We start from the raw sequence: 25911 nt of genomic DNA on the forward strand, positions 1-25911 counted from the left end.
GAATCTCTCCGCCTTTCAATGGAGTCTTGAATTCACGTGCTTTTCAATGTGGTGTTGCATTTATTTTTCACCAAATACATTTCAATTAGTAATTTCATTTCTGTCCCTTCCTATGAGGAACTTGGAGCAGTGCCCATGCCACAACAGTCTTGCGAAGTAGATTAGGCTAAGAAAAGGGCTCAGTGGTTGAGCATCTGCTTCACCTGCCCTGGGTTCAATCCCCGGTGTGTCCAGTTAGGTTTGAGATGATGATGATAATAATTATTATTATTATTATTATTATTATTATTTATTATTTATACTCCGCCCATCTGGCTGGGCTTCCCCAGCCACTCTGGGCGGCTTCGAACAGAATATTAAAATACAATAGTCTATTAAACATTAAAAGCTTCCCTAAACAGGGCTGCCTTCAGATGTCTTCTAAAAGTCTGGTGGTAGTTGTTGTTCTCTTTGACATCTGGTGGGAGGGCGTTCCACAGGGCAGGTGCCACCACCGAGAAGGCCCTCTGCCTGGTTCCCTGTAACTGCTTCTCGCAGTGAAGGAACCGCCAGAAGGCCCTCGGTGCTGGACCTCAGTGTCCGGGCTGAACGATGGGGGTGGAGATGCTCCTTCAGATATACTGGACCGAGGACGTTTAGGGCTTTAAAGGTCAGCACCAACACTTTGAATTGTGCTCGGAAACATACTGGGATCCACCGCCAGCCAGTGTGGACAATTCTGAGTTAGACAGACCCGCAGTGCACCTTCCTGAGAGGTCTCCCTGGGAGCTTTAGTGGCCAAAAAGCCATTTGAACCCAGATTTAGCCCAGCACTCTAACCACTGCGCAACACTGCCTTGGCAAGGCCAAACATTTCCAGGAGATCCCTTTGACCCAACGACCTGCGCCGGGTTGGCCAGCGCAACCTGAGCTGAGCTAGACCCCAAAAAGAGATTCTGGAGCAGACGGGTTGCGAATAATCCGGATTCGCTGATGCGCCAAGAGGCGCGGGGCGCGTGACGCATTTGGAGAGGGAGAGGAGCGCCGGTGGCGGCGGCGCCGCGGATCGCGCTCTCTCGCCCTTGGCCGGTCTCCCTGCCCGGCTGGAGGTTGCGGGGCGGAGCAGGCTGTGCCGGGGGACGCGGCCGTGTGGGGCGGAGGCAGCCTCGCTCCTCCCCGGCCTGCGTCGCCCCCTTGCGCGATCCCAGCCTCCGGAGGCGCACGGAGCCCGATCTCGGGGCGCAGCGTCCCCCCGGCCGCCTCCGCCGCCGCTCCAGCCCCCTTCTTCGCCCATGGGGACCCTCCCGGAGCGCGGCCACCCGCCCTCGCCCTGCGCCTGGTGGTGAGTCTGGGCACCCGGGGCGCCCGTCCTTTGTCTCCCTTTCTCTCCTTCCATCTCTCCCTCTTTGCGCGCCCCCCTCTCCATCCCTCCTACGGCCGCATCCATCCATCTATCCGCCCTTCTCTCTTTTCTCACCCAAGTCTTCTCCTCCCGGCCCCCAAATGTCCCGCCTCGCTCTCGCTCTCCCTCTTCCTATTCCTATTTTTTCTTTCTCTCCGCCTCCCTGGGACCCGGAATGCGGAAACAGGAGGCCTGCCTGGGCTCTCCACGCCATGGGACACCCCCCCTTCCCTCTCCCGGCTCCCTCCACCACCCACACCCCCTTCTCCCCTTTGTGGACCCTCCCCACCCTTCAAACACACGCAGTTATTATGAGTTTCCCTCCCTGCAGCGAAAACGGCCCCACCCACCCGATTTTTGCTTACCCCCACCTCTGTATTTGCATTTCTATCCCCACCTTTTTCTCAAGGTGCTCCCCACGCCGCCCCACTCCTTTAATCCGCAGGACAACCCTGCAAAGTAGGTTCGGCTAAGAGGCGGGTGACTGGGCTCAAGGTCACGCCTTCGTGGCCAAGTGGGGATTCGAACCCAGGTCTCTCTCCTGGGTCCTAGTCCGAGGAAACTCTAACCACTACGCAACACCACAGTGCCCGCCCCCTTCCCCCTTCATTCAACCCATAGTTCACCCTAGACATCCCAGGGATTGAATTGGGGGCGTTCTGCATTCAAGGCCCCTGAGCAAAATAAGTGTGGACCTCTTCTTCTCCTCTGCCCCACAGTCCAGCCCCCTTTTGTGTCCTTTCCAGGCCCTCCCTGTTCCTGCCACCTGCCCTTCTCCCTCCCTCCCTTCCGTTTCTTCTGTTCCCCCTAATTAATTTATCCCACCTTTTACGCTTCTGCTCGTTCGGGGAATTGCGGGATGAAACCCGAGCGGCCGGCTGCTTTATTGTTGACCTCGATGGCGTAGTACTGTATTTAGTTAATTATTACATTTAAGGGTCTGGGGGACACTTCAAGGCGGTCAGAGCTACGTGCACAGTTCATTCCTCTCTCTTCCGTTCTCTCAACAACCCTGAGAGGTAGGCTGGGGAGAGAGCATGAGACTTGCCCACGTTCACTCAGGGAACTTCATTCCTAATTCGAACCCAGGTCTTCCTGGCCATAGTCTGACAACTGGGGTCGAAGTTTGGGGACCCCTGTTCTCGACTGAAGGCTCCTTGGTGTAGAGAGATGTTGCCGAGCGTACGGGTAAGGCTAGATGACCCCTGAGGGTCCCTTAAAGGTAAAGGGACCCCTGACCATTCGGTCCAGTCGTTGACCGACTCTGGGGTTGCGGCGCTCATCTCGCTTTATTGGCCAAGGGAGCCGGCGTACAGCTTCCGGGTCATGTGGCCAGCATGACTAAGCCGCTTCTGGCGAACCAGAGCAGCGCACGGAAACGCTGTTTACCTTCCCGTTGGAGTGGTACCTATTTATCTACTTGTACTTTGACGTGCTTTTGAACTGCTAGGTTGGCAGGAGCAGGGACTGAGCAACAGGAGCTCACCCCGTCACGGGGATTCGAACCGCCAACCTTCTGATCAGCAAGTCCTAGGCTCTGTGGTTTAACCCACAGCGCCACCTGCGTCCCTTGGGTCCCTTACAACTGCACAATTCTATGATCTGCTCTTTCTCTCACTGCAGACGCTGCTCCATGGATACCAGCCCCCCGACTCCGGACCCCGGGGGCCCGCGGAGGGACTTTGCGGTTTCTGATCAAGGACCCCCGTCTTTTGAGGGGCTTCTGGGGCGGCTGGGGGCTGGGGGGCGAAGGCAGCGCCTCCTCCTGGCCCTGACCTGCCTGCCATGCCTCCTCCTGGGGCTCGGAGCCGGCTCAGACGCCCTCTTCACTCTGACGCCTCCACGCCACTGCCGGGATCCCAACAGCACCCAGTTCCCGGAGAACGCAACCTGCTGGGACCCCCGCTGCCACAGCTGGGAATACGGGGGCCTCCCGGCCCTCACCAACAATCCGGTGACCGAGGTGAGAGCCCCAAATCCCCTCTCGACGTTGCCACCCAGGTCCATTTCCTGGCCCCCCCCACCCTCGCTGTACCCAGGAGAGGCAGAAGGGTGCAGTGGTTCTCGTGCTAGACCAAGGAGACCCGAGTTCGAATCCCCAGGAAGTTAACTGAGTGTGCTCTTGGGCCAGGCTACCTTACATGGAGGTTGTGTCTATAAAATGGACGGAGTAGGAATAACCAGTTATGCCTGTTCTTAGCTCTTTAAAGGAGGCAGACACACACATATATATAGTGCCAGAAACTTTCTTACAGAACATGTTCCTTCACTCCTACACAAATTGGAGCCAATCCCCAAACTGGCTTTCAACGCTTGGCTCAACCTGAGTCACATGATATAATAATAATAATAATAATAATAATAATAATAATAATAATAATGGGGAGATTGCATCTGAGCCGTAGTGACAGGAGTGCTCCTGAGCATGTATGGGGTATTATTCTCCCTGTTCCCGTCCCACTGGCAGATCCTGAAACCAGGATCGGGGAACATGGGGGTCACACTTGCAGGTCACACTTGCCCCATCCTCCCTTCCAGCTCTTTGCCGTCTGCTGCCGCAATAATGCATCCATTCGGGGCTAATTTGACCCCGGACTTCTGGGATCTCAAATTTAGATCCTTGTTCATTTGGGGGTTATTGGTAACTTTTGCAACCCGTTTTTACATGCGAGCCAAAATGCGTTGCGACTCTCTCAACACAGAGCTGCAAATTTAAGCAAATGAGAGAAGCATTTGGTAAAAATCTATATGGCTGATGAAGATTTTGGCATATTAAATACTGAGAAATGTGCATATAAAGGTTAATAAATATATTGGTTCTGATGGCACAAGATTAGACCTTTCCCATCAGCTGATTATAGAAACAAACCACTCTTTGGGACGGGGGAAACCTGGATTTGTTTTTTGTGTGTGGTCACGGAATTGTAGAGTTAGAGGGGACCCCGAGGGCAATCTAGTCCAACCCCCTTCAAGGGAGGAATCTAACGTGGGGCTCAAACCCACACCCTAAGATTAAGAGTCTCTTGCTCTACTGGCTGGTGGTCCTTTTTATTTTTATTTTAGTTACAGTTATGGGCCTCAAAAGCTGGAAGTGACCCAGGCCTCTCTGGACCTCTGAGAGGGGCTGCATACACCCACCCATATTTCTGTCCTCCTATAAACGTCATGTTCTCCATTGTTCCGCTGCTTTTAATCTCTCTTTCTCCTCAGTGGTCCCTGGACTGTTTCCGAGGATGGATTGTTCCCTTGGAGCAGCTCTGCTTCCTCCTGGGTTTTGCCGCAGGCGCGCTGCTGCTGGGACACCTGGCAGACAGGTAAGCCAGAGGCAGCGGGCCTGTCAATGGGGCAGCTGGCAGGGGAAGCCATTTGTCATGAAGACGATGGCATTCGCTCCCACAAGATCCATAAGGAAAGACTGCCGGATCGGGCCCATTCAGTCGAGCACATCCATTTCAGCTTCTATCTTACACGATCAGTGCTGGATTTACGTACAGTGGTACCTCAGGTTAAGTACTTAATTCGTTCCAGAGGTCCGTACTTAACCTGAAACTGTTCTTAACCTGAAGCACCACTTTAGCTAATGGGGCCTCCTGCTGCCGCCGCGCTGCCAGAGCACAATTTCTATTCTCATCCTGAAGCAAAGTTCTTAACCCAAGGTACTATTTCTGGATTAGTGGAGTCTATAACCTGAAGCGTATATAACCTGAAGCGTATGTAACCTGAAGTGTATGTAACCTGAGGTAATAATAATAATAATAATAAATTTTATTTATATCCCGCCCTCCCCAGCCGAAGCCGGGCTCAGGGCGGCTAACAACACTACCACTGTATAAGCTAAACAAGCTATAGCTTAGGGCCCCACTCTCTTGGGGGCCCAAAAAAATTTAAAGGGAGAAGAAACTGGATGTACATTTCCAAAATATAAGATAAAAAACAAATAAAACAAAACCGACATACAGCAACAGTGTTTTGTGTTGTGTAGGCTCCTAGGATGTAAGTCATGGGCCCCGCCTGCTCCCTAAAATATCACTGGTTTGTGTTGCATTCCGATGCCAAAGGAAGGATTGGACCCTGATTAATAAAATACACACAAGGCTTGGCCAGCAAGACTCTGGAAGGAAGTGCAAATAATATTCCCGCCACACCCCGGCCCAGGTCCCTTTTATTCACAAAAGAACTCTTAACACAGCGTTTGTAAGAACCAATCAGATTTCCTCTGAGCATTTCAAAAAAATCCCCCACGTGGGACAAAGTCAGATCAGAGAAATCTTTTTAACTGCAAAGAAACTATTTCCTACTTGAGCATGCAATGCATACATGGTTAAGCTAAATAAAACAGGAACCAAGGACGAATGCATTTAGTACCCCCAGAGCTCATAAAGACACATTTACCATCTCCGTGTAAACGCTGTTCCTGGCCCTTAAGATCTATCTAAAGATTAACAAAACTAACAAAAGCTACATCAAAGCTACCTTCTATCTTTATGGTCTGGTGAAGCAACTGGGTCTGTGTTTTAGAATGCTGATACGTGCCTGTCAGGTGTAGAGAAAGAAAATGGCAGAGGTGGAGAGGCTTGTGGGATTCAATCAGAAATCATGTCAAAGCAATGCTTTCATCGCTGGCACAATGGCATGCTGCATTTTTCATAATTCCTCATAGCAATCCCACCTGACCCCCACATCTTTGCTCCTTTCTATATATAGGGTGGGATGCGGGTGGCGCTGTGGGTTAAAGCCTCAGCGCCTAGGACTTGCCGATCGAAAGGTCGGCGGTTCGAATCCCCGCGGCGGGGTGCGCTCCCGTTGCTCGGTCCCAGCGCCTGCCAACCTAGCAGTTCGAAAGCACCCTCGGGTGCAAGTAGATAAATAGGGACCGCTTACTAGTGGGAAGGTAAACGGCGTTCCGTGTGCTGCGCTGGCTCGCCAGATGCAGCTTTGTCACGCTGGCCACGTGACCCGGAAGTGTCTGCAGACAGCGCTGGCTCCCGGCCTATAGAGTGAGATGAGCGCACAACCCTAGAGTCTGTCAAGACTCGCCCGTATGGGCAGGGGTACCTTTACCTTTACCTTTATATATAGGGTGCCTACATTCTGCATGGGCTGGTTGCCTGGCAACATGGGCAAATGGCTTGAGATCCCCTTTAGGTCCATAAATTACCATATAGCATATATTCAACCCCAAAAACAGCAACAATTTGTTGCTGACAAAGGACAGCTGGACATATAAAGGGCCCCATTACCTTCAGTAGCTGAGGGCCTCTTCAAACCTAAATCCGGCCCTGTTCATGACCATGTCCAGCGCTCTTTTAAAGCCATTCCAGTTGGTGATGTCACTGCCTCTTGTGGGAGTGAGTTCCACCAGTGGCGTAGCGTGGGGGGTGCAGGGGGGGCCGGCCGCACCGGGCGCAACATCTGGGGTTAGGGCAAATCCACAGGTTAGGGGGCGCAAATCCACGGGTTAGGGGGCGCAAATTACTTGCCTTGCCCCGGGTGCTGACAACCCACGCTACGCCACTGAGTTCCACAGTTTAACTTGGCGCTCTGAGAAGCAGCATGCTTTTTTTGCCTCCTGAATCTCCCAGCATTCCTCTCATGGCCACCAGCTGGGGTGGCTTCAAGGGAGGATCTGACAGGTGAATGGAGGCTATAGGGCTATCGTCGCTTACTAGAGACGATAGTTATGTTCCCTCTCCCTTGTTGGAGGTAGCCTGTCTCTGAGGGCCTGTTTTTGGGAGTCACAAATGCAGAGAGAGCGCTGCTATGCTCAAGTCCTGCTATGAGAACAGGGAAAATAAAGATAGGATACCCTTCAGTGCGGGTGGCGCTGTGGGTTAAACCACAGAGCCTAGGACTTGCCGATCAGAAGGTCAGCGGTTCGAATCCCCGCGACGGGCTGAGCTCCCGTTGCTCGGTCCCTGCTCCTGCCAACCTAGCAGTTTGAAAGCATGTCAAAGTGCAAGTAGATAAATAGGTACCGCTCCGGGGGGAAGGTAAAGGAATTTCCGTGCACTGCTCTGGTTCGCCAGAAGCGGCTTAGTCATGCCGCCACATGACCCGGAAGCTGTACGCTGGCTCCCTCGGCCAGTAAAGCGAGATGAGCACCGCAACCCCAGAGTCAGTCACGACTGGACCTAATGGTCAAGGGTCCCTTTACCTTTACCCTTCAGTCAATGGACTGACGATAGGACATCACTGGTAATTTATGAACGCAGCCGCAGACTCCGTATGGATAAATACAATAACATATGGAATGAGTTTATGCAAAATGTGGTAGGCTATTCACATTTACTTAAGCACTAGGACAATAACACTATACCAATTTATACAAGAATATCTGGGAATATCGTATATTGATTATACAATATATTATATATATTGATTATATTTTATATATGTTGTTGTTGTTTAGTCGTTTAGTCGTGTCCGACTCTTCGTGACCCCATGGACCAGAGCACGCCAGGCACTCCTGTCTTCCACTGCCTCCCGCAGTTTGGTCAGGCTCATGTTTATAGCTTCGAGAACACTATCCAACCATCTCATCCTCTGTCGTCCCCTTCTCCTAGTGCCCTCCATCTTTCCCAACATCAGGGTCTTTTCCAGGGAGTCTTCTCTTCTCATGAGGTGGCCAAAGTATTGGAGCCTCAACTTCACGATCTGTCCTTCCAGTGAGCACTCAGGGCTGATTTCCTTAAGAATGGATAGGTTTGATCTTCTTGCAGTCCATGGGACTCTCAAGAGTCTCCTCCAGCACCATAATTCAAAAGCATCAATTCTTCGGCGATCAGCCTTCTTTATGGTCCAGCTCTCACTTCCATACATCACTACTGGGAAAACCATGGCTTTAACTATACGGACCTTTGTTGGTAAGGTGATGTCTCTACTTCTCAAGATACTGTCTAGGCCTGTCATTGCCCTTCTCCCAAGAAGGAGGCGTCTTTTAATTTCGTGGCTGCTGTCACCATCTGCAGTGATCATGGAGCCCAAGAAAGTAAAATCTCTCACTGCCTCCATTTCTTCCCCTTCTATTTGCCAGGAGGTGATGGGACCAGTGGCCATGATCTTCGTTTTTTTGATGTTGAGCTTCAGACCATATTTTGCGCTCTCCTCTTTCACCCTCATTAAAAGGTTCTTTAATTCCTCCTCACTTTCTGCCATCAAGGTTGTGTCATCTGCATATCTGAGGTTGTTGATATTTCTTCCGGCAATCTTAATTCCAGCTTGTGATTCATCCAGCCCAGCCTTTCGCATGATGTATTCTGCATATAAATTAAATAAGCAGGGAGACAAAATACAGCCTTGTCGTACTCCTTTCCCAATTTTGAACCAATCAGTTGTTCCATATCCAGTTCTAACTGTAGCTTCTTGTCCCACATAGAGATTTCTCAGGAGACAGATGAGGTGATCAGGCACTCCCATTTCTTTAAGAACTTGCCATAGTTTGCTGTGGTCGACACAGTCAAAGGCTTTTGCATAGTCAATGAAGCAGAAGTAGATGTCTTTCTGGAACTCTCTAGCTTTCTCCATAATCCAGCGCATGTTTGCAATTTGGTCTCTGGTTCCTCTGCCTCTTCTAAATCCAGCTTGCACTTCTGGGAGTTCTCGATCCACATACTGCTTAAGCCTTCCTTGTAGAATTTTAAACATAACCTTGCTAGCGTGTGAAATGAGTGCAATTGTGCGGTAGTTGGAGCATTCTTTGGCACTACCCTTCTTTGGGACTGGGATGTAGACTGATCTTCTCCAATCTTCTGGCCACTGTGAGTTTTCCAAATTTGCTGGCATATTGAGTGTAGCACCTTAACAGCATCATCTTTTAAAATTTTAAATAGTTCAGCTGGAATACCATCACTTCCACTGGCCTTGTTATTTGCAGTGCTTTCTAAGGCCCATTTGACTTCACTCTCCAGGATGTCTGGCTCAAGGTCAGCAACCAGAGTACCTGGGGTGTACGAGACATCCATATCTTTCTGGTATAATTCCTCTGTGTATTCTTGCCACCTCTTCTTGATGTCTTCTGCTTCTGTTAGGTCCTTACCACTTTTGTCCTTTATTATGGTAATCTTTGTACGAAATGTTCCTTTCATATCTCCAATTTTCTTGAACAGATCTCTGGTTCTTCCCATTCTGTTGTTTTCCTCTATTTGTTTGCATTGCTCGTTTAAGAAGGCCTTCTTGTCTCTCCTTGCTATTCTTTGGAAATCTGCATTCAATCTCCTGTATCTTTCACTATCTCCCTCGCATTTTGCTTGCCTTCTCTCCTCCGCTATTTGTAAGGCCTCGTTGGACAGCCACTTTGCTTTCTTGCATTTCCTTTTCATTGGGATGGTTTTCGTTGCTGCCTCCTGTACAATGTTACGAGCCTCCATCCATAGTTCTTCAGGCACTCTGTCCACCAAATCTAAATCCTTAAACCTGTTCCTCACTTCCACTGTGTATTCATAAGGGATTTGGTTTAGATTGTATCTTACCGGCCCTGTGGTTTTTCCTACTTTCTTCAGTTTAAGCTTGAATTTTGCTATAAGAAGCTGATGATCTGAGCCACAGTCAGCTCCAGGTCTTGTTTTTGCTGACTGTACAGAGCTTCTCCATCTTTGGCTGCAGAGAATATAATCAATATTTTATATATAGATATATAAAAAATTAAATTTTCTGTTTTGCGATTTAGAATACTCATTTAAACATCCTTAAAATATCAATTACTTCCCTTCTCCCTTCTCTTTCCATGGTTCATTTTGCAAGTCTTAAATTCCTGCGTATTTTACATAATCTAAACCATTCGCTATACCATTATTACATCCATCAAAACTTACTTACACTGTTGAATTTATCTTAACACTGCCAACGTTTTCCAGTGGACACAATGCCCCCCCATATATTCAATAAATATTTTCCAGTCTCCTCTAAACTTATGTTCTTCTTGTTCTCTTATTCTGTGTGTTAGGTCTGCAAGCTGCACATATTCTGTCAGCTTAAGTTGCCATTCTTCTTTAGTTGGGACCCCCCTCGTTTTCCATTAGGGGGGCTAACAAAACACGGTCCGCAGAAGTGGCATACATAAATAACCTTTTCTCATTTATTTATTGCATATTTTCTCTTTTATGTGTATCTTTGTGGTGGTTGTTTTACGCCCTCTCACTTTTCCTCCCCCCTCCCATCTCTTTATTTCTTTTAACTGAAATCACCTTAATAAATTTTTTTTTTTTTTAATCTGCTTTGGGGCTTCTCCATGGGACGTCTGGTGAGAACAGGATGGTGGGCTAGAGATGGAAACCCCTTTTGGCCTGCGATCCAGCAGCCAGCCTCTTCTTAATGGTTGCTGCTGGCATCCTTCTGTCTCAGTGGAGTGCGCCTCCGGGGGTGAAGGTCAGACTGCTGCGTTAGCAGCCCCAGAGTGACCTTCCCAGGGCCCAGGCCTGAGCAGTGGAAGTCCTGGGCTCCCCAGACAACAAGACCTCCATCTCGGTCTTGCTGGTGTGGCGCAAGGAAAAGCAGAGCGAGACTTTTGGCGCCATCTTGGCTGCAGGAGTTGCTGGAAAGAGGCATACCAGGTGCCATGAAACCTCCTTAGGGACTCCGCTCAGGATTTCATTTCCCCCCATTTCATTTCACTTCTAATTTATACCCCGCCTTTCTGTATTACAGTGGTACCTCGGGTTACATATGCTTCAGGTTACATACACTTCAGGTTACAGACTCCACTAATCCAGAAATAGTACCTTGGGTTAAGAACTTTGCTTCAGGATGAGAACAGAAATTGTGCTCTGGCGGTGCGGCAGCAGCAGGAGGCCCCACTAGCTAAAGTGGTGCTTCAGGTTAAGAACAGTTTCAGGTTAAGAACAGACCTCCGGAACGAATTAAGTACGTAACCAGAGGTACCACTGTACTCTGCACAAGGCAGTTTGCGAGCTGAAGAAACAACAAAACAAGACAGCAAAAAATCACACCCCTAACAACAATCTGATCCGGTTCATAAAAAGTCATAATAAAAACATAACTTTAAAATGAATGACTTAAACCAAACAAAGCAATATTCAATAATCCATTCAAATATAGGAAAAAGTAAAATTAAATATCAGCAAGTAATAATTGAACGGTTTACAGTGAAGACCCAGAATACAAAAATTACTAAACTACAATCAATAAAAATAATGGCAATTCACAATGCATGAAATACAGTTGTACCTTGGATCCTGAACGCCTCATGAGTCGATTGTTTTGGCTCCCAATTGCTGCAAACTGTTCCAGTTTGCAAACGTTCTTTGGAACCTGATTGTCCAACGGGGTTTCTGCGGCTTTCGATTGGCTGCAGGAGCTTCTTACAGCCAATCAGAAGCCGCACTTTGGTTTCCGAACATTTTGGTAGTCAAACAGACTTCTGGAACGGCTTCCGAGATATGACTGTACCACAAAACATACAAAACCATTTAAAAGGATCAAACAGAGAAACGAGGACACACAACTTACAATTAAAAAATAAATAAATCCCGGGACCTTGATGAAAATAATTATTAAAAAATCCCTGAGCCTGGATTTGAATAGGGTTTACTGCTTCCTCAAGAAAGTCTCAAAGTTGACCTTTTTATCCAGACCTTTGTGGAAGACTCGGAGGAGCTTGGGCTAGGAAGGAGGGAGAGAAGAATTGGCAGGGCAACCTCTCACCCTCTTTGTCTTTTCATCCGCAGCGTGGGGCGGCGCGGGACCCTCCTCCTGGCCCTAGCCCTGGGTTGCCCTGCGGGCGTCTTGGCTGCCTTTGCCGCCTCGCCCTCCGTCTTCATGCTGGGCCGTTGCCTCTGGGGGGCGATGCTGGGGGGCATGGAGCTCTCCCTCTACCTTAGCCGTGAGTATCCGCTCGTACGTTGCGCAAGCGAATCCATCGGTTGGGAGGGTTCCTCCATTGAAGGCCGCAGCGTAGGAAACACAAGACGCTGCCTTGTGCTGAATCAAGTCATTGGTGCACCTAGCTCAGTGGTTCTCCAAATGGGTGTTGCGTCCCCCTGGGAGGGGGTGAGTTTCACTAGGGGGGTGTGAAGAGGCAAGGGGGAACAGGTGTAAATGACCACCCGACTTGACAGGCTGCCAGCGCTCAATCAAGCTTTGTTTGCTTGCATTAATTAAAACGAATAATTTTTCTTACATTCATTAAATAGTTTTAATTGGGGTTTGAATGAAGGTGGAATGGATTGTTGGGACGCGGGTGGCACTGTGGTCTAAACCACTGAGCCCCTAGGGCTTGCTGATTGGAAGGTCGGCAGTTCAAATCCCCGCGACGGGGTGAGCTCCCGTTGCTCTGCCCCAGCTCCTGCCTACCTAGCAGTTCGAAAGCACGTCAAAGTGCAAGTAGATAAATAGGTACCACTCTGGCGGGAAGGTAAACGGCATTTCCGTGGTTGCTCTGGTTCGCCAGAAGTGGCTTAGTCATGCTGGCCACGTGACCCGGAAGCTGTACGCTGGCTCCCTCGGCCAGTAAAGCGAGATGAGCGCCGCAACCCCAGAGTTGTCCGAGACTGGACATAATGGTCAGGGGACCCTTTACCTTTACCTAGGTGGGGCATGGCCAAAAAATGATTGGACACCCCTGGTTTAGGGAGTTTCATTGATGTTTTCATCTGGCGTTTTCATTGTTTTCCATGTCAACCGCCACTCTGTTACCCCTGGAAAATATTGAATTGCAGCTTAGAAGTTTGCCCCCCGTCCTTTTCGCCTGGCCATGCCTTGACTCGCCCACTGCCTCTCTTCCTTTCCAGGCTTGGAGCTGTGCTGTCCCCCCCAGCGGCTGCCCGTGACCATGGCGGCAGACCTCCTCATGGTTGGGGGGCACTTCCTTCTTCTGGGGCTGGCACTGGCGTGTGGAGGTTGGAGGGTCTTGCAGGGCGTCATGGCGGCTGGGCTGGGCCTCTGCCTCCTCTATGGGTAAGTTGTGGCCGCGTCACTGAAACCTCTCGCCAAAACCAGGCAGAAGGCCTTTTTAATCATATTTTTATTAGTTTTCAATTACAATAATGCAATAATAGGCTCATTATAAGAAAGGGATATTCGCTCCGCCCAAGGCATGAAGGAGAACAACCGGGCAAAGGTAAACATAATATTTTACAAGGGCAAAAAAGAAACATCACGGGCAGGATATAGTTTGAACGCTTCACCTGTAGATTTATAAATCATTTAATGTGTCAATACGAATGGAAGTCATTAATATTGCTGTTGTTGTATAAGGGATTGCTATTTTGCCTGGAGCGTGATTGAAATTCATACAATTTGGGGACGCAGAAATATAGTAAATCATCAAACCACCAATTCTAGCATGCGGGGGGCCACCTAAATTACATAATTTGGCATCTGAATGATTGGTATTAGTAATTGCATTATAATTTGGCGTTGTTATAATGAGGCTGAAAGCCTTTTTGCTAGTTGCACCCGGCATGGGAAACTACCGCCCGGCACAATTCCAAGTGCTGGTGCTGACCTTTAAAGCCATAAACGGCCTCAAAGGCCCAGTAGACCTGAAGGAGCGTCTCTACCCCCATCGTTCAGCCCGGACACTGAGGTCCAGCGCCGAGGGCCTTCTGGTGGTTCCTTCACTGCGAGAATTAAAATTACAGGGAACCAGGCAGAGGGCCTTCTCGGTGGTGGCGCCCACCCTGTGGAACACGCTCCCATCAGATGCCAAGGAAATAAGCAACTATCTGACTTTTAGAAGGCATCTGAAGGCAGCTCTGTTTAGGGAAGTTTTTAATGTTTGATATTTTATCGTGTTTTTAATATTCTGTTGGGAGCCGCCCAGAGTGGCTGGGAAGGCCTGGCCAAATGGGTGGGATATAAATAATAAGTTGTTGTTGTTGTTGTTGTTTTCTGCAGTCTTCAGATGAGGATTAGACCATTGCAAAAAATGAATATAAAATTTTAGCTGCAGTCCATTCATTTTTCAGCTTTGTATTCTTGCATAGCTGTCAACTTTTCCCTTTTCTTGCAAGGAATCCTATTTGGAATAAGGGAATTTCCCTTTAAAAAAGGGAAACGTTGACAGCTATGTATTCTTGTTATTAAAAAAGTGTGCCTAAACATTCCATTGTTGCGCCCATAACCTTGGTTTAAGGTGCGCCCATAACCTAGGTTTAAGGTGTCATTTAGCTCCTAGCTTTCATATTTCAGTTTCTAACGCTGCCTGTTACCCCTGATTTTCCCCCCCCCGCCCCTATCTTGCTTAGGTGCCCTGGATTGTACCCAGACTCACCCCGGTGGCTCTTGGCCACGCGACGGACAGCCCAAGCCAAGGAGATCCTGATAGCCCTGGCTCAGGGCAGTGGCAGCCAGGAGTCGGAGGCTCAGGAGGCCCTGGAAGGTGAGTCTCAAGAAGAGCATGCTGAGAGGGCTTTGATCCAAAAACTGGGAGCCTTTACAGAGGGCATGCCAATTTCTGCTTGAAGAACTGGGCTCTAGGTGAAGTGGGAAGCCTCTGCCCTCCTTTCCACCTGCCCCTTTAAAGTACAGTGGTACCCCACAAGACGAACGCCTCGCGAGACGAAAAACTCGCAAAACGAAAGGTTTTTTCGTTTTCGAGTTGCCTCGCAAGACGAATTTCCCTATGGGCTTGCTTCGCAAAACGAAGCTTGCCCCGGGGACAGCGGGTCTTCTCTTTTGAAGCAAGGGGCGGCGGGGAGATTGATTCTCCCGGTGCTCCGAAGCGGGGTGGGAACACCTGCCCCAGCCACCCCGCTTCGGAACGCTGCTCCGAAGCGGGGTGGGGGGGCGGGAACACCTGCCCCAACCGCCGGGCTTCGTAGCGCTGCTGCGAAGCCGGGCGGGGGGGCGGGAACACCTGCCCCAGCCGCCGGGCTTCGTAGCGCTGCTGCGAAGCCGGGCGGGGGGGCGGGAACACCTGCCCCAGCCACCCCGCTTCGGAACGCTGCTCCGAAGCGGGGTGGGGGGGCGGGAACACCTGCCCCAGCCGCCGGGCTTCGTAGCGCTGCTGCGAAGCCGGGCGGGGGGGGGCGGGAACACCTGCCCCAACCGCCGGGCTTCGTAGCGCTGCTGCGAAGCCGGGCGGGGGGGCGGGAACACCTGCCCCAGCCGCCGGGCTTCGTAGCGCTGCTGCGAAGCCGGGCGGGGGGGCGGGAACACCTGCCCCAGCCACCCCGCTTCGGAACGCTGCTCCGAAGCGGGGTGGGGGGGCGGGAACACCTGCCCCAGCCGCCAGGCTTCGTAGCGCTGCTGCGAAGCCGGGCGGGGGGGGGCGGGAACACCTGCCCCAGCCACCCCGCTTCGGAACGCTGCTCCGAAGCGGGGGGGGGGGCGGGAACACCTGCCCCAGCCGCCGGGCTTCGTAGCGCTGCTGCGAAGCCGGGCGGGGGGCGGGAACACCTGCCCCAGCCACCCCGCTTCGGAACTCTGCTCCGAAGCGGGGGGGGGGGCGGGAACACTTGCCCCAGCCGCCGGGCTTCGTAGCGCTGCTGCGAAGCCGGGCGGGGGGCGGGAACACCTGCCCCAGACACCCCGCTTCGGAACGCTGCTCCGAAGCGGGGTGGGGGGGGCGGGAACACTTGCCCCAGCCACCGGGCTTCGTAGCGCTGCTGCGAAGCCGGGCGGGGGGCGGGAACACCTGCCCCAGACACCCCGCTTCGGAACGCTGCTCCGAAGCGGGGGGGGGGGGCGGGAACACTTGCCCCAGCCGCCGGGCTTCGTAGCGCTGCTGCGAAGCCGGGCGGGGGGCGGGAACACCTGCCCCAGCCACCCCGCTTCGGAACGCTGCTCCGAAGCGGGGTGGGGGGGCGGGAACACTTGCCCCAGCCGCCGGGCTTCGTAGCGCTGCTGCGAAGCCGGGCGGGGGGCGGGAACACCTGCCCCAGCCACCCCGCTTCGGAACGCTGCTCCGAAGCGGGGTGGGGGGGGCGGGAACACTTGCCCCAGCCGCCGGGCTTCGTAGCGCTGCTGCGAAGCCGGGCGGGGGGCGGGAACACCTGCCCCAGCCACCCCGCTTCGGAACGCTGCTCCGAAGCGGGGTGGGGGGGCGGGAACACCTGCCCTAGCCGCCGGGCTTCGTAGCGCTGCTGCGAAGCCGGGGGGGGGGCGGGAACACCTTCTGAAGGCGGGCGGGGGGCGAAAGTCTTTGTCCCCCCTGCCTGCCTTCCCAGGGGCTTTTAAATCGCCCCGGACAGCGGAGAAGTCCTCCGCTGTCCCGGGGCGATTTTAAAATGCCGCCCGCCAGCATTTTAAGATCGCCCGGACAGCGGAGAAGTCCTCCGCTGTCCCAGGGTTTTTTAAAATGCTGGGGGTGGGAAGAAAAGCCCTTGTCCCCCCCCCAGCCTTCAGAAGAGGTCCGGGGACAGTCTGTCCCCGGACCTGGTCTGTAGGCGGTTTCCCTAGGAACGCATTAATTGATTTTCAATGCATTCCTATGGAAAACCGTGCTTCGCAAGACGAAAAAACCGCAAGACGAAGAGACTTGCGGAACGAATTAATTTCGTCTTGCGAGGCACCACTGTATTTATAGAAATATATACATATCTCTCAAACCTTTATTGAGGCGGACAATAACCAGCATTAAGAAAGCAAAGGGATTTTATTTTATTTTTAAGGAAATGAAGCACATTTATTCAGATACATATTACAGGGCAGAGCAACATAAAGTCACAAGAGATTATATAGGCAGCAAGAAAATCAGAATATATAGGCCTATCACGAACTCCAAAGAGGGAGGCTGCAAAATGTCTGGGGTCAATTCCCGGCGAGTTTTGAGAGATGCCTTTAGATGGTCCGGCAGATTTAATAAATGGGGCTCAATGAAGACTTTGCATAGATTTCTGTAAAAGGAGCAATACAAGAGGAGAGCCGTGTGACTGTAGCTTCTCCTCATGGGTGGAATGCCCTTCTTTTCAACTCCTTTGTGTGTGTTTTCCCCCCAAATCTGCTTCTGAAGAACTTGATAATGCCTGCCACCTCCCCGCTGCAGCCCAGATTTCGTTCCGGGCCGTTCTGTCCTGCAGAAACATCTGGAAGAATGTTCTCATCCTCGGTTTCACTACGTAAGTCCACCTTTCTTTGTCCTGAACCAGAAAGTCTTGGCATCGGTGGGGGTTAGGAAGGTATATACGGGGTTTTGAGATGAGGAAGTTGAGTAACGGTGAGAAAAAACCTTGTGGGGTGAAATGAGCAGTACCTTTTGGGGGAAGGCTCTTTGGCACTCACATGTTCTCCCAGACTTGTGAGTTGGGTGTGAGAGCCAAGAACCTGGATTTGGAGTCTCCTCTCTTGATTATTATTATTTATTTATACATACATACATACATACATACATACATACATACATACATACCCCCCATCAGGCTGGGTTTCCCCAGTCACTCTGGGCGGCTTCCAACAGAATATTAAAATACAATAATCTATTAAACATTAAAAGCTTCCCTAAACAGGGCTGCCTTCAGATGTCTTCTAAAAGCCTGGTAGTTGTTGTTCTCTTTGACATCTGGTGGGAGGGCGTTCCACAGGGTGGGTGTCACTACCAAGAAGGCCCTCTGCCTGGTTCCCTGTAACTTGGCTTCTTGCAGCGAGGAAACCGCCAGAAGGCCCTCGGAGCTGGACCTCAGTGTCCGGGCTGAACGATGGGGAATGCAGCCTAGCAGGGATCACAGACCACCAGGTGGCTTTTAACATCGGGATCCACTCTTTTAGAACTTTTAATCCGCCACCACACCATGCAAGGATCTAGAATGCATATCACCATTCCAGTGGTCCTAATTCCTTTCCTTTTTATAACATACAATTTCATCTCAACTTCCCTTGAGAGAAACTATGAGATTTATGCACTACCATTTACAACTTTATCAAAGCTGAGTGAATCACTGTTTGGTTGCTCTTTTTAAAAGATTTTTAAAGGTATTCTTCAGTTTCCCCTGTTATTTTCTCCCAACTCTACGTTTCCATGATTTTAATATTTAAAAAACTCCTGCTGCTTTAATTTTTGTTCTTCTGTTTTCTTTTTGTTTTTCATTGGGGTGCTTTTGGTTTGGATGCATTTTCTTCCCGCAAGCTGTTTCAATATTATTAATATTAATATTATTTATTATTTATACCCCATCCATCTGGCTGGGTTTCCCCAGCCACTCTGGGCGGCTTACAGCATATCTAAAAACATAATAAAAACATCAACCCTTAAAAGCATCCCTAAACAGGGCTGCCTTCAGATGTCTTCTAAAAGTCAGATAGTTATTTATTTCCTTGACATCTGGTGGGAGGGCGTTCCACAGGGCAGGCGCCACCACTGAGAAGGCCCTCTGCCTGGTTCCCTGTAACTTCACTTCTCGCAGTGAGGGAACCGCCAGAAGGCCCTCAGAGCTGGACCTCAGCGTCCGGGCAGAATGATAGGGGTGGAGGCGCTCCTTCAGGTATACTGGGACGAGGCTGTTTAGGGCTTTAAAGGTCAGCACCAACACTTTGAATTGTGCTCGGAAATGTACTGGGAGCCAATGTAGGTCTTTCAGGACCGGTGTTATAGGGTCTTGGCGGCTGCTCCCAGTCACCAGTCTGGCTGCCGCATTCTGGATTAGTTGTAGTTTCCGGGTCACCTTTCATTCCCTCCAATCCCCCCAAAATTGGATATACAGTGGTACCTCGGGTTACATACGCTTCAGGTTACAGACTCCGCTAACCCAGAAATAGTACCTCGGGTTAAGAACTTTGCTTCGGGATGAGAACAGAAATTGTGCTCTGGCGGCGTGGCGACAGCAGGAGGACCCATTAGCTAAAGTGGTCTTCAGGTTAAGATCGGTTTCAGGTTAAGAACGGACCTCCGGAACGAATTAAGTACTTAACCCAAGGTACCACTGCAAAAAACTAAAAACTAAACTGCATTGTTGTTGTTCTTGTTGTTGTTTTCTGCATGGCACCTCTCCAGATTCATCGCCCACGCCATCTGCCACTGTTACCTGCTGGCCTGGGAATCCCAGGAGGATCCACGGGCCAACTTCTACCTCTGCTACCTGCTGTCATCCGGCAGTGCGGGCCTCGCCTGCCTCTTCCTGTGCCTGAGCGTTGACCGTTACGGACGCCGCGGGATTCTCCTTCTCACCACCACGCTGGCCGGCATCGCTTCCCTGATTCTGCTGGGCCTGGGAGAGTGTAAGTCGCTTCGAGTCCCTTTTCCTTTTTTAAAAAAAAGCCGCTAATGAGTTTCATTTGCAATCATGGTCACGCCCAAAATGAGGATGTGTGTCGCAGGGCTCCTCTGCCCTTCCAGAAAGACGCACTAGGCAGATTGCGGAGACATGACCACAGATTGAGGACTCAGTAGGCTGATAACAACCAGTCCGGTTTATTGTCTTTTCCCCATCAAATGTAGATGGGAAGCTGACCCCAAAGTCCAGGGGTAGCATTATTATCAATTTACGATGGGGTGGAAGGTTTGCAGGCTAAGAAGGACTTGCTCACAAATTTATTGACAGCTGCACGAGTTATTATAGCTAGGAAGTGCAAGGGGCAAGCAGGATATGAGATGGAAGAATGGGATAAAGAAGTGTTGGATATAGCTATGAATGATACATTAACATGTGCCATTAAGGTAAGGCAGGATAAATTATTCTGAGGAGATATGGAGGGTGCCTGTAGAATAAAACGGAAAGGGGTTGAAATTTTGGAAGGCTGGATAGTTGGAATGGTCTTAGTAGTGGGGTGCACATTTTTGTTCTTATTTATTCATGATTATTACTTTGTCAAAATAAAATAAAGTATCTTTTTAAAAAAATGTAGGTGGAGAGGTTGCTGCTGGGCAGAAACAGCCCCTCAGATTAGTAAGATGAAATCCAGCAAAGCTCGATCCATAGAAGTCAGAGGTACAGTCAGTATGCAATTCTGTAATTAGAGAGGCAGTGTTCAGTCTGTTGCAATCTAGAATGGGTCGCACCCCTTTGAAATAGCACACTTGCAGGTGAGGAGGTACTGCTTGATCTAGGCCTGACTCTCAATAGCTTCTATGTATGGGATAATTTGTTAGCCTCTTGTGAATGAATTTAAACGTGCATTTCCTTTAGTGATGCTTTCTTTTGACATGTTTAAGATAACGATGCTGTTGTTGTTGTTGTTGTTAACTTAGCTGTGTTATATGTCCATTCTGTAGTTGACCTCGTTTGCAATGTTTCCTTTTGAAACTTTTAAAAGATATTATCTCCTGTTAAGTATGTTGCTTTGAATGTATACTTGACTTTCTTCAGTCGTGTTTTATTCTGGATCGTTTTGTTTGATGTTTTAATGTGGGTTGTAAACCGCTTCGAGGTTTTTCCCCTTAAAAATATAAAGCAGTTTAGAAATGAAATTAAGAAGAAGAAGAACATATGAGTCACACCTGTGCTCCATCTCGTACAGGGCTAATTAGTGTCATGTCTTTGCACGTAATTTCTATATTTCAAAGGATATATTTTTCTTGTTTTAATTTGCATATTATTATTATTCATTATTGTTATTGTTTGTTGGTAGGTTATGTATTTTTGTTTTTTCACATTTTGAACCACCATAAGAATAATGATCATACAGTGGTACCTTGGGTTAAGTACTTAATTCGTTCCAGAGGTCTGTTCTTAACCTGAAACTGTTCTTAACCTGAAGCACCACTTTAGCTAATGGGGCTTCCTGCTGCCGCTGCACAATTTCTGTTCTCATCCTGAAGCAAAGTTCTTAACCCAAGGTACTATTTCTGGGTTAGCGGAGTCTGTAACCTGAAGTGTATGTAACCCGAGGTACCACTGTAATTAGTTTGTTGCTTTATCTTGCCCAGGGCAAAAAGCAACTTACAAACAAACAGACAGACAGACAGACAGAAGACCCCACATAGATATATTAAAACCAAGAGGATAAAGAAATACATTTAAAAAACACCCCACCCGCTTTGAAAAGACCACAGATAGTTAAAGGCCAAAAGTATTATTATATACTTTTGATATATTATATAGAGGTATAAGTGAACAGATAAGCTTCTTCTGCTTTGAGTGGAAAAATATTTGGAGCCACTTCTGTTGGCTGAGACCTCTCTTAGGTCCCCTTTTCACCCTGTTCCTGCCCTTTCCCTCCCTCCGCGTTGCAGATCTCAACGATGCTGCGCGGAGAACCTTCTCCATCCTTGGCCTCTTCTCCTCCCACGCAGCTGGATCCCTCAGCATCTTCTTCGCCTCCGAGGTCATCCCCACCGTGATCAGGTGAGGTGGAGAGAGCGAGAGGCCTCTCTCAGGCCCTTAACAAACTACATCTCCCAGGATTCTTTGGGGAAAAGAAGCTGTACCATCATGTAAGGCTGTGGACGGGGAGTTGTGAAACTGCGAGAAGGTGGCCCTATTTTAAAACTCCACCCTGGCTATATCTCCTTTGGTAGTATAGTCCACCCTTCTTTCGCCAACTGCTTGGGAACAGCCGCCCTGGCCCCCATTTTTCTCTTTCATGTTTCTAGCCCTCTTGCTGTGGCCATTTTGTTGCTCTCTTTATTTCGCTTCCCCAGCAGCTGAAGGTGAGGAAGTCTCATAGCTCAGTAGGGTCTAATGCAGGCGTGGCCAAACTTGGCCCTCCAGCTGTTTTGGGACTACATGTTATCTGGATAGCTCAGTTGGTTAGAGCATGGTGCTGATAGCGCCAAGGTTGCAGGTTTGATCCCTGTATGGGACAACTGCATATTCCTGCATTGCAGGGGGTTGGACTAGATGATCCTCAGGGTCCCTTCCAACTCTATGATTGTATGAAATTTGTATGTACAACTCCCATCATCCCTAGCTAACAGGACCAGTGGTCAGGGATGATGGGAATTGTAGTCCCAAAACAGCTGAAGGGCCAAGTTTGGCCTTGCCTGGTCTAATGCCTGCTTTGAAAGGTTCCAGGTTCAATTCCTCACATCTGAAGGTGGGGCTGGGAATCCTAGATGGACCAGAAGTATATTCCTGTGTCTCTATAAATTCGTGTGGCATTGTCACACATGCACAGAATTTGATACTCAATCAAATCTTTATTACGTTTGAAGACCAGCTTAAGTAGGGTGGAGCACAACCATTTAGAATCTGTAAAACGTTTTGTAAATCTAAAAAGTATTAAAGCAGAAGGTATAACTAAAGAACTATAAAAATCAAAAAGAAACTAAAAGAATTTGGTACTGGTATCAGGACAGAGTTCTGCTTCATGAAAACCACGCTGTCCTTTTAAAAAAAAAGTTTCTAGTCCCTGGATAACGAGCGAGGTCCCAACTAAAGAAGAGTGGCAGCTTAAGCTGACAGAATATGGGCAGCTTGCATACAGACTTAACGTATAGAATAAGAGAACAAGAAGAACATATGTTTAGAGAAGATTGGAAAATGTTTATTGAATATATGGGGGCAAATTGTGTACACTTGAAAACCTTGGCAGCATTAAGATAAATTCAACTGTGTGAGTAAGTTTTGACGGATGTAATAATGGAATACTGAATGGTATAGTGTCTGTAAAATATGCAGGGATTTATGATACGCAAAATGAACCATGGAAAGAGAAGAAGGGAAGTTCGCTGATATTTTAAGGATGTTTACATGAGTATTCTAAATTGTAAAACAGAAAATTTAATAAAAATAATGTATATATAAAATAAAATAAGTTTCAAGTCCTTAAGACTGGGAACATATGCACATGGGCACAGCTTGCTGAACTCTCTAAAATGCTGAGAGCGAGGAAGGAAGGCGAATGGCAGGAGCTGAGGTGTATTTAGCAGTCGGGATTCATCTGCATAACATTTTGTGACTAACCCGAGTAAAACGTCATGCAGAGCCCTTCGAAACTCCGTAAGCCACCGAGCACTCTTGGAGCGCAAGAATTTCCATTTCCCCCTCATACTTGTTTACTCCCCTTCCCCTGGAGGTATTTAAGCAGAGATTGGACGGCCATCTGGCATGGCGGCTTTAGTTCAGATTCCTGCATTTCAGGGGGTTGGTGTGGATGACCCTTGGGACCCCTTCCAAGTCTACAATTTGACATTCTCTTTCATTCCATTTACGGCAGCCTTGAGAAAAGGACCCCCCTTCTGCTCACAGCTCTTTCTCTAGCCTTCGCCGTCCACCTGTTTTGGAGAACTTTGTTAGATAACGCAGGAGCAAAGATTAACAACATCCGCCGAGCCCTTCCTGCCGCTGGTTCAGCCTTGTCCTTGAGGCACGCTGAGCTCCGCGACCTTGGCGATAACGTCCCTATGGCAACTGGTTTCAGGCTCACGTCACCAATACCCTCTCTCTGTCTCCCTCCCTCCACAGGGGCAAGGGCCTGGGCCTGATCCTGGCCGTGGCGTCCCTGGGCGGCCTGAGCGCCCCTCTGCTGCGGCTGCGAGAGCAGCACGGCTCTTTCCTCGAGCACATCGTCCTGGCCTCCCTCAACATCCTGGCTCTCCTCTGCCTGATGCTGCTGCCCGAGAGCAAGCGCAAGGGGCTACCCGAGGGCCTTCGCGACGGCGAACTCTACCGGAGGCCTTCGCTGCTACGCCGGGCCGGAGGAGGAGAGAGCCGGGACTCGGAAGGCGCCACCCGGCGGGACGACGTGCCTCTGCTGTCCACGCCGAACCCAGCCAGCTGATGCACCCTCTGCCGCCGCCGTACACACGCCCTGGCTGGATCTGGACCTCCTTTGCCCGCCGCACCGTTTGGGACTTCACTGAGGCCTTGCAAGGGCAGAAGAAGACATTGCCAAGCGGCCTCCACATTTTCCGGTTTTGTTCTGCGGCCTAGCATGAGAACCAGCAGTCGGAGAGCTGCCCTTTCCTCCGTGTCGCAGGCTGGGTGGGGGGTAAACCATTAGCAACGCTGATCATTTCTCTTTTTTCCTTTTTTAAATAAGCCTACGAACTGGCTCGCCCCCGCTCCTCGCACACACGCAGTTCAGTTGGCGATTCGGTGTGGCTCACCGGACGAGGCCCTGCCCAAGACACACACCCTGACCATGCAGGCTTTCGTGGTTGGGACGGCGAACCCTCACAAAACTAGACCGCTCTGTGTGCAATAATAATAAGCTTCTTGGTACAGTATTTCCAGAAAGCCAGGTCCTTTCTCTGAGTTCCCTGCCCCGAAAGAGCAGCGGTCTGCCTTGATCCCTCGTCTTGGCTGCTTCTGCAAGTGGAAATTGACAGGTGAAGCTCTGTCCAAATTGGAGAATGGGGGACCAGGGAAAGCTACCCAGCATGGCTGGGGAAACCCAGCCAGATGGGTGGGGTACAAATAATAAATTATTATTATTATTTCCCTGCCAGATTTCTGGCAGTCAGGTGTTAAAAGGCCCAGGAGCCCTGGTAGAAATAATAAGGTGCCAGATTTAGAGAGGTGTTTCCTCACCTCCCATCTGTTTTTGTAGTTTTTTCCTTAAAATGCTTGGCTGCTCTCCAGTCTGGAAAAAACATCCATACAGTATTGGATATTTAACCATCTTCGGGGTATAACTTGCCCCAAGATACTGAACCGTAGAGGATTCATTCGGATCAGATGGTTTCTGTTCCCATTTCACAGATTTAGGAAACTGAGGCCAAGATGGAACGTTTACGGGCCAGTTTCAAAGTCAGGGTCAGAGCTTTCAACCTATGCACTACATTCAGTCATCGTTTTGATAGCACATCTCTGTGTACAAAGGGCTTTGAATGTCACTCTTGCCAGAGTTGACTTAACCCCAAAATGGAAGCAAGAGCCTTTTAAAAGTGGGCTGTTCTATATTCTTCTCCATGATCTTGTGAAAGATGGCTGCTCACTCAATCCCTATCCCACAATCCCCTGCTGCACTCCATGGCCATTACTCAATACTTGGGGGTCAGGATTGCCTCTTATAAGCTGGGCGGCATTTCCCCGTTTTACCATCCTGGAGGGAGCAAAACCCTGTTGGATTTCTGCTTCCTTACTGCCAAAAGGAAGCAGCAAGCTGCAGCCTTACTTACGGCACTAACAACAAAGAAACCTAATTCCTTCTCTTCCCTTCCTATTTGTATACTTTATAAAGCATTGACATGCACACCACATCAGGTACGACTGGTTGTTCCACCCCTCTGGGCCCAAGGAAAATGCTAATTTTTATCACCAAGGAGGAAGGGGGGCGGGGAGAGATGCCTGAATGTGGGAAGGAACAGACTGGGCCACTCCACCTGCTCTTTTGGCAACTCAAAACACAACCCACACAGGAGACTCCGGGAAGACGGTTGGCTGCTTTCTACGGGAAACAAACTACTGACTGTTAATAAGCTATATACAAATTAAAGTGGGGGGGGGGGGACTTCTTGAGAATCCTTTGCTTTGCCCCATTTATTTTGGCGGCGCTAGAAATGTTTGTCGGGGTTCCTCATGGAGTTTGGGTGCAACTGCAGCTGATGTCTTTCCTCAACGTGGAACAGCAACTGTCCCAGGACACCCCCCCAAAAATGCTAGCATTTCCCTCAAGCGCAGATAGGGAGCCTACAGCCCTCCTGATATTTCAGCTCCTTCCCACTCAGGCAGTATAGCCAATGGGCAGGGATGGTGGGAGTTGGGCGTTCTCAAGACCTTTGGGGAGGGCAGAGGCTCCCCTGCCCTAAAGCATCT

The 25911-nt window shown here is 49.7% G+C and overlaps 1 protein-coding gene across 1 annotated transcript; it reads left to right on the forward strand.

The window, feature by feature from the left end:
• The first annotated feature begins 1053 nt into the window (after positions 1 to 1053).
• SLC22A17 (solute carrier family 22 member 17) lies at positions 1054 to 25353 on the forward strand. The gene is made up of 10 exons (XM_028701643.2): positions 1054 to 1321; positions 3005 to 3344; positions 4592 to 4695; positions 12064 to 12218; positions 13126 to 13291; positions 14584 to 14717; positions 17292 to 17397; positions 19266 to 19489; positions 21444 to 21555; positions 23617 to 25353. Exons 2-10 carry the CDS (start codon positions 3015 to 3017, stop codon positions 23930 to 23932), a joined length of 1647 nt encoding a protein of 548 aa, XP_028557476.1. The 5' UTR covers positions 1054 to 1321; positions 3005 to 3014; the 3' UTR covers positions 23933 to 25353.
• Positions 25354 to 25911: the final 558 nt, after the last annotated feature.

This window comes from Podarcis muralis, chromosome 13 (assembly GCF_964188315.1).
Source record: "Podarcis muralis chromosome 13, rPodMur119.hap1.1, whole genome shotgun sequence".
NCBI lineage: Eukaryota > Metazoa > Chordata > Lepidosauria > Squamata > Lacertidae > Podarcis > Podarcis muralis.

Excerpts from the sequence above, each read along its gene's own strand:
- SLC22A17 (XM_028701643.2), top strand. The coding sequence starts at position 3,015 with ATGGATACCAGCCCCCCGACTCCGGACCCCGGGGGCCCGCGGAGGGAC. Across the intron at positions 12,219-13,125 it reads GCTCTCCCTCTACCTTAGCC|GCTTGGAGCTGTGCTGTCCC; the intron begins GTGAGTATCCGC and ends CTTCCTTTCCAG. Across the intron at positions 21,556-23,616 it reads GTCATCCCCACCGTGATCAG|GGGCAAGGGCCTGGGCCTGA; the intron begins GTGAGGTGGAGA and ends CTCCCTCCACAG.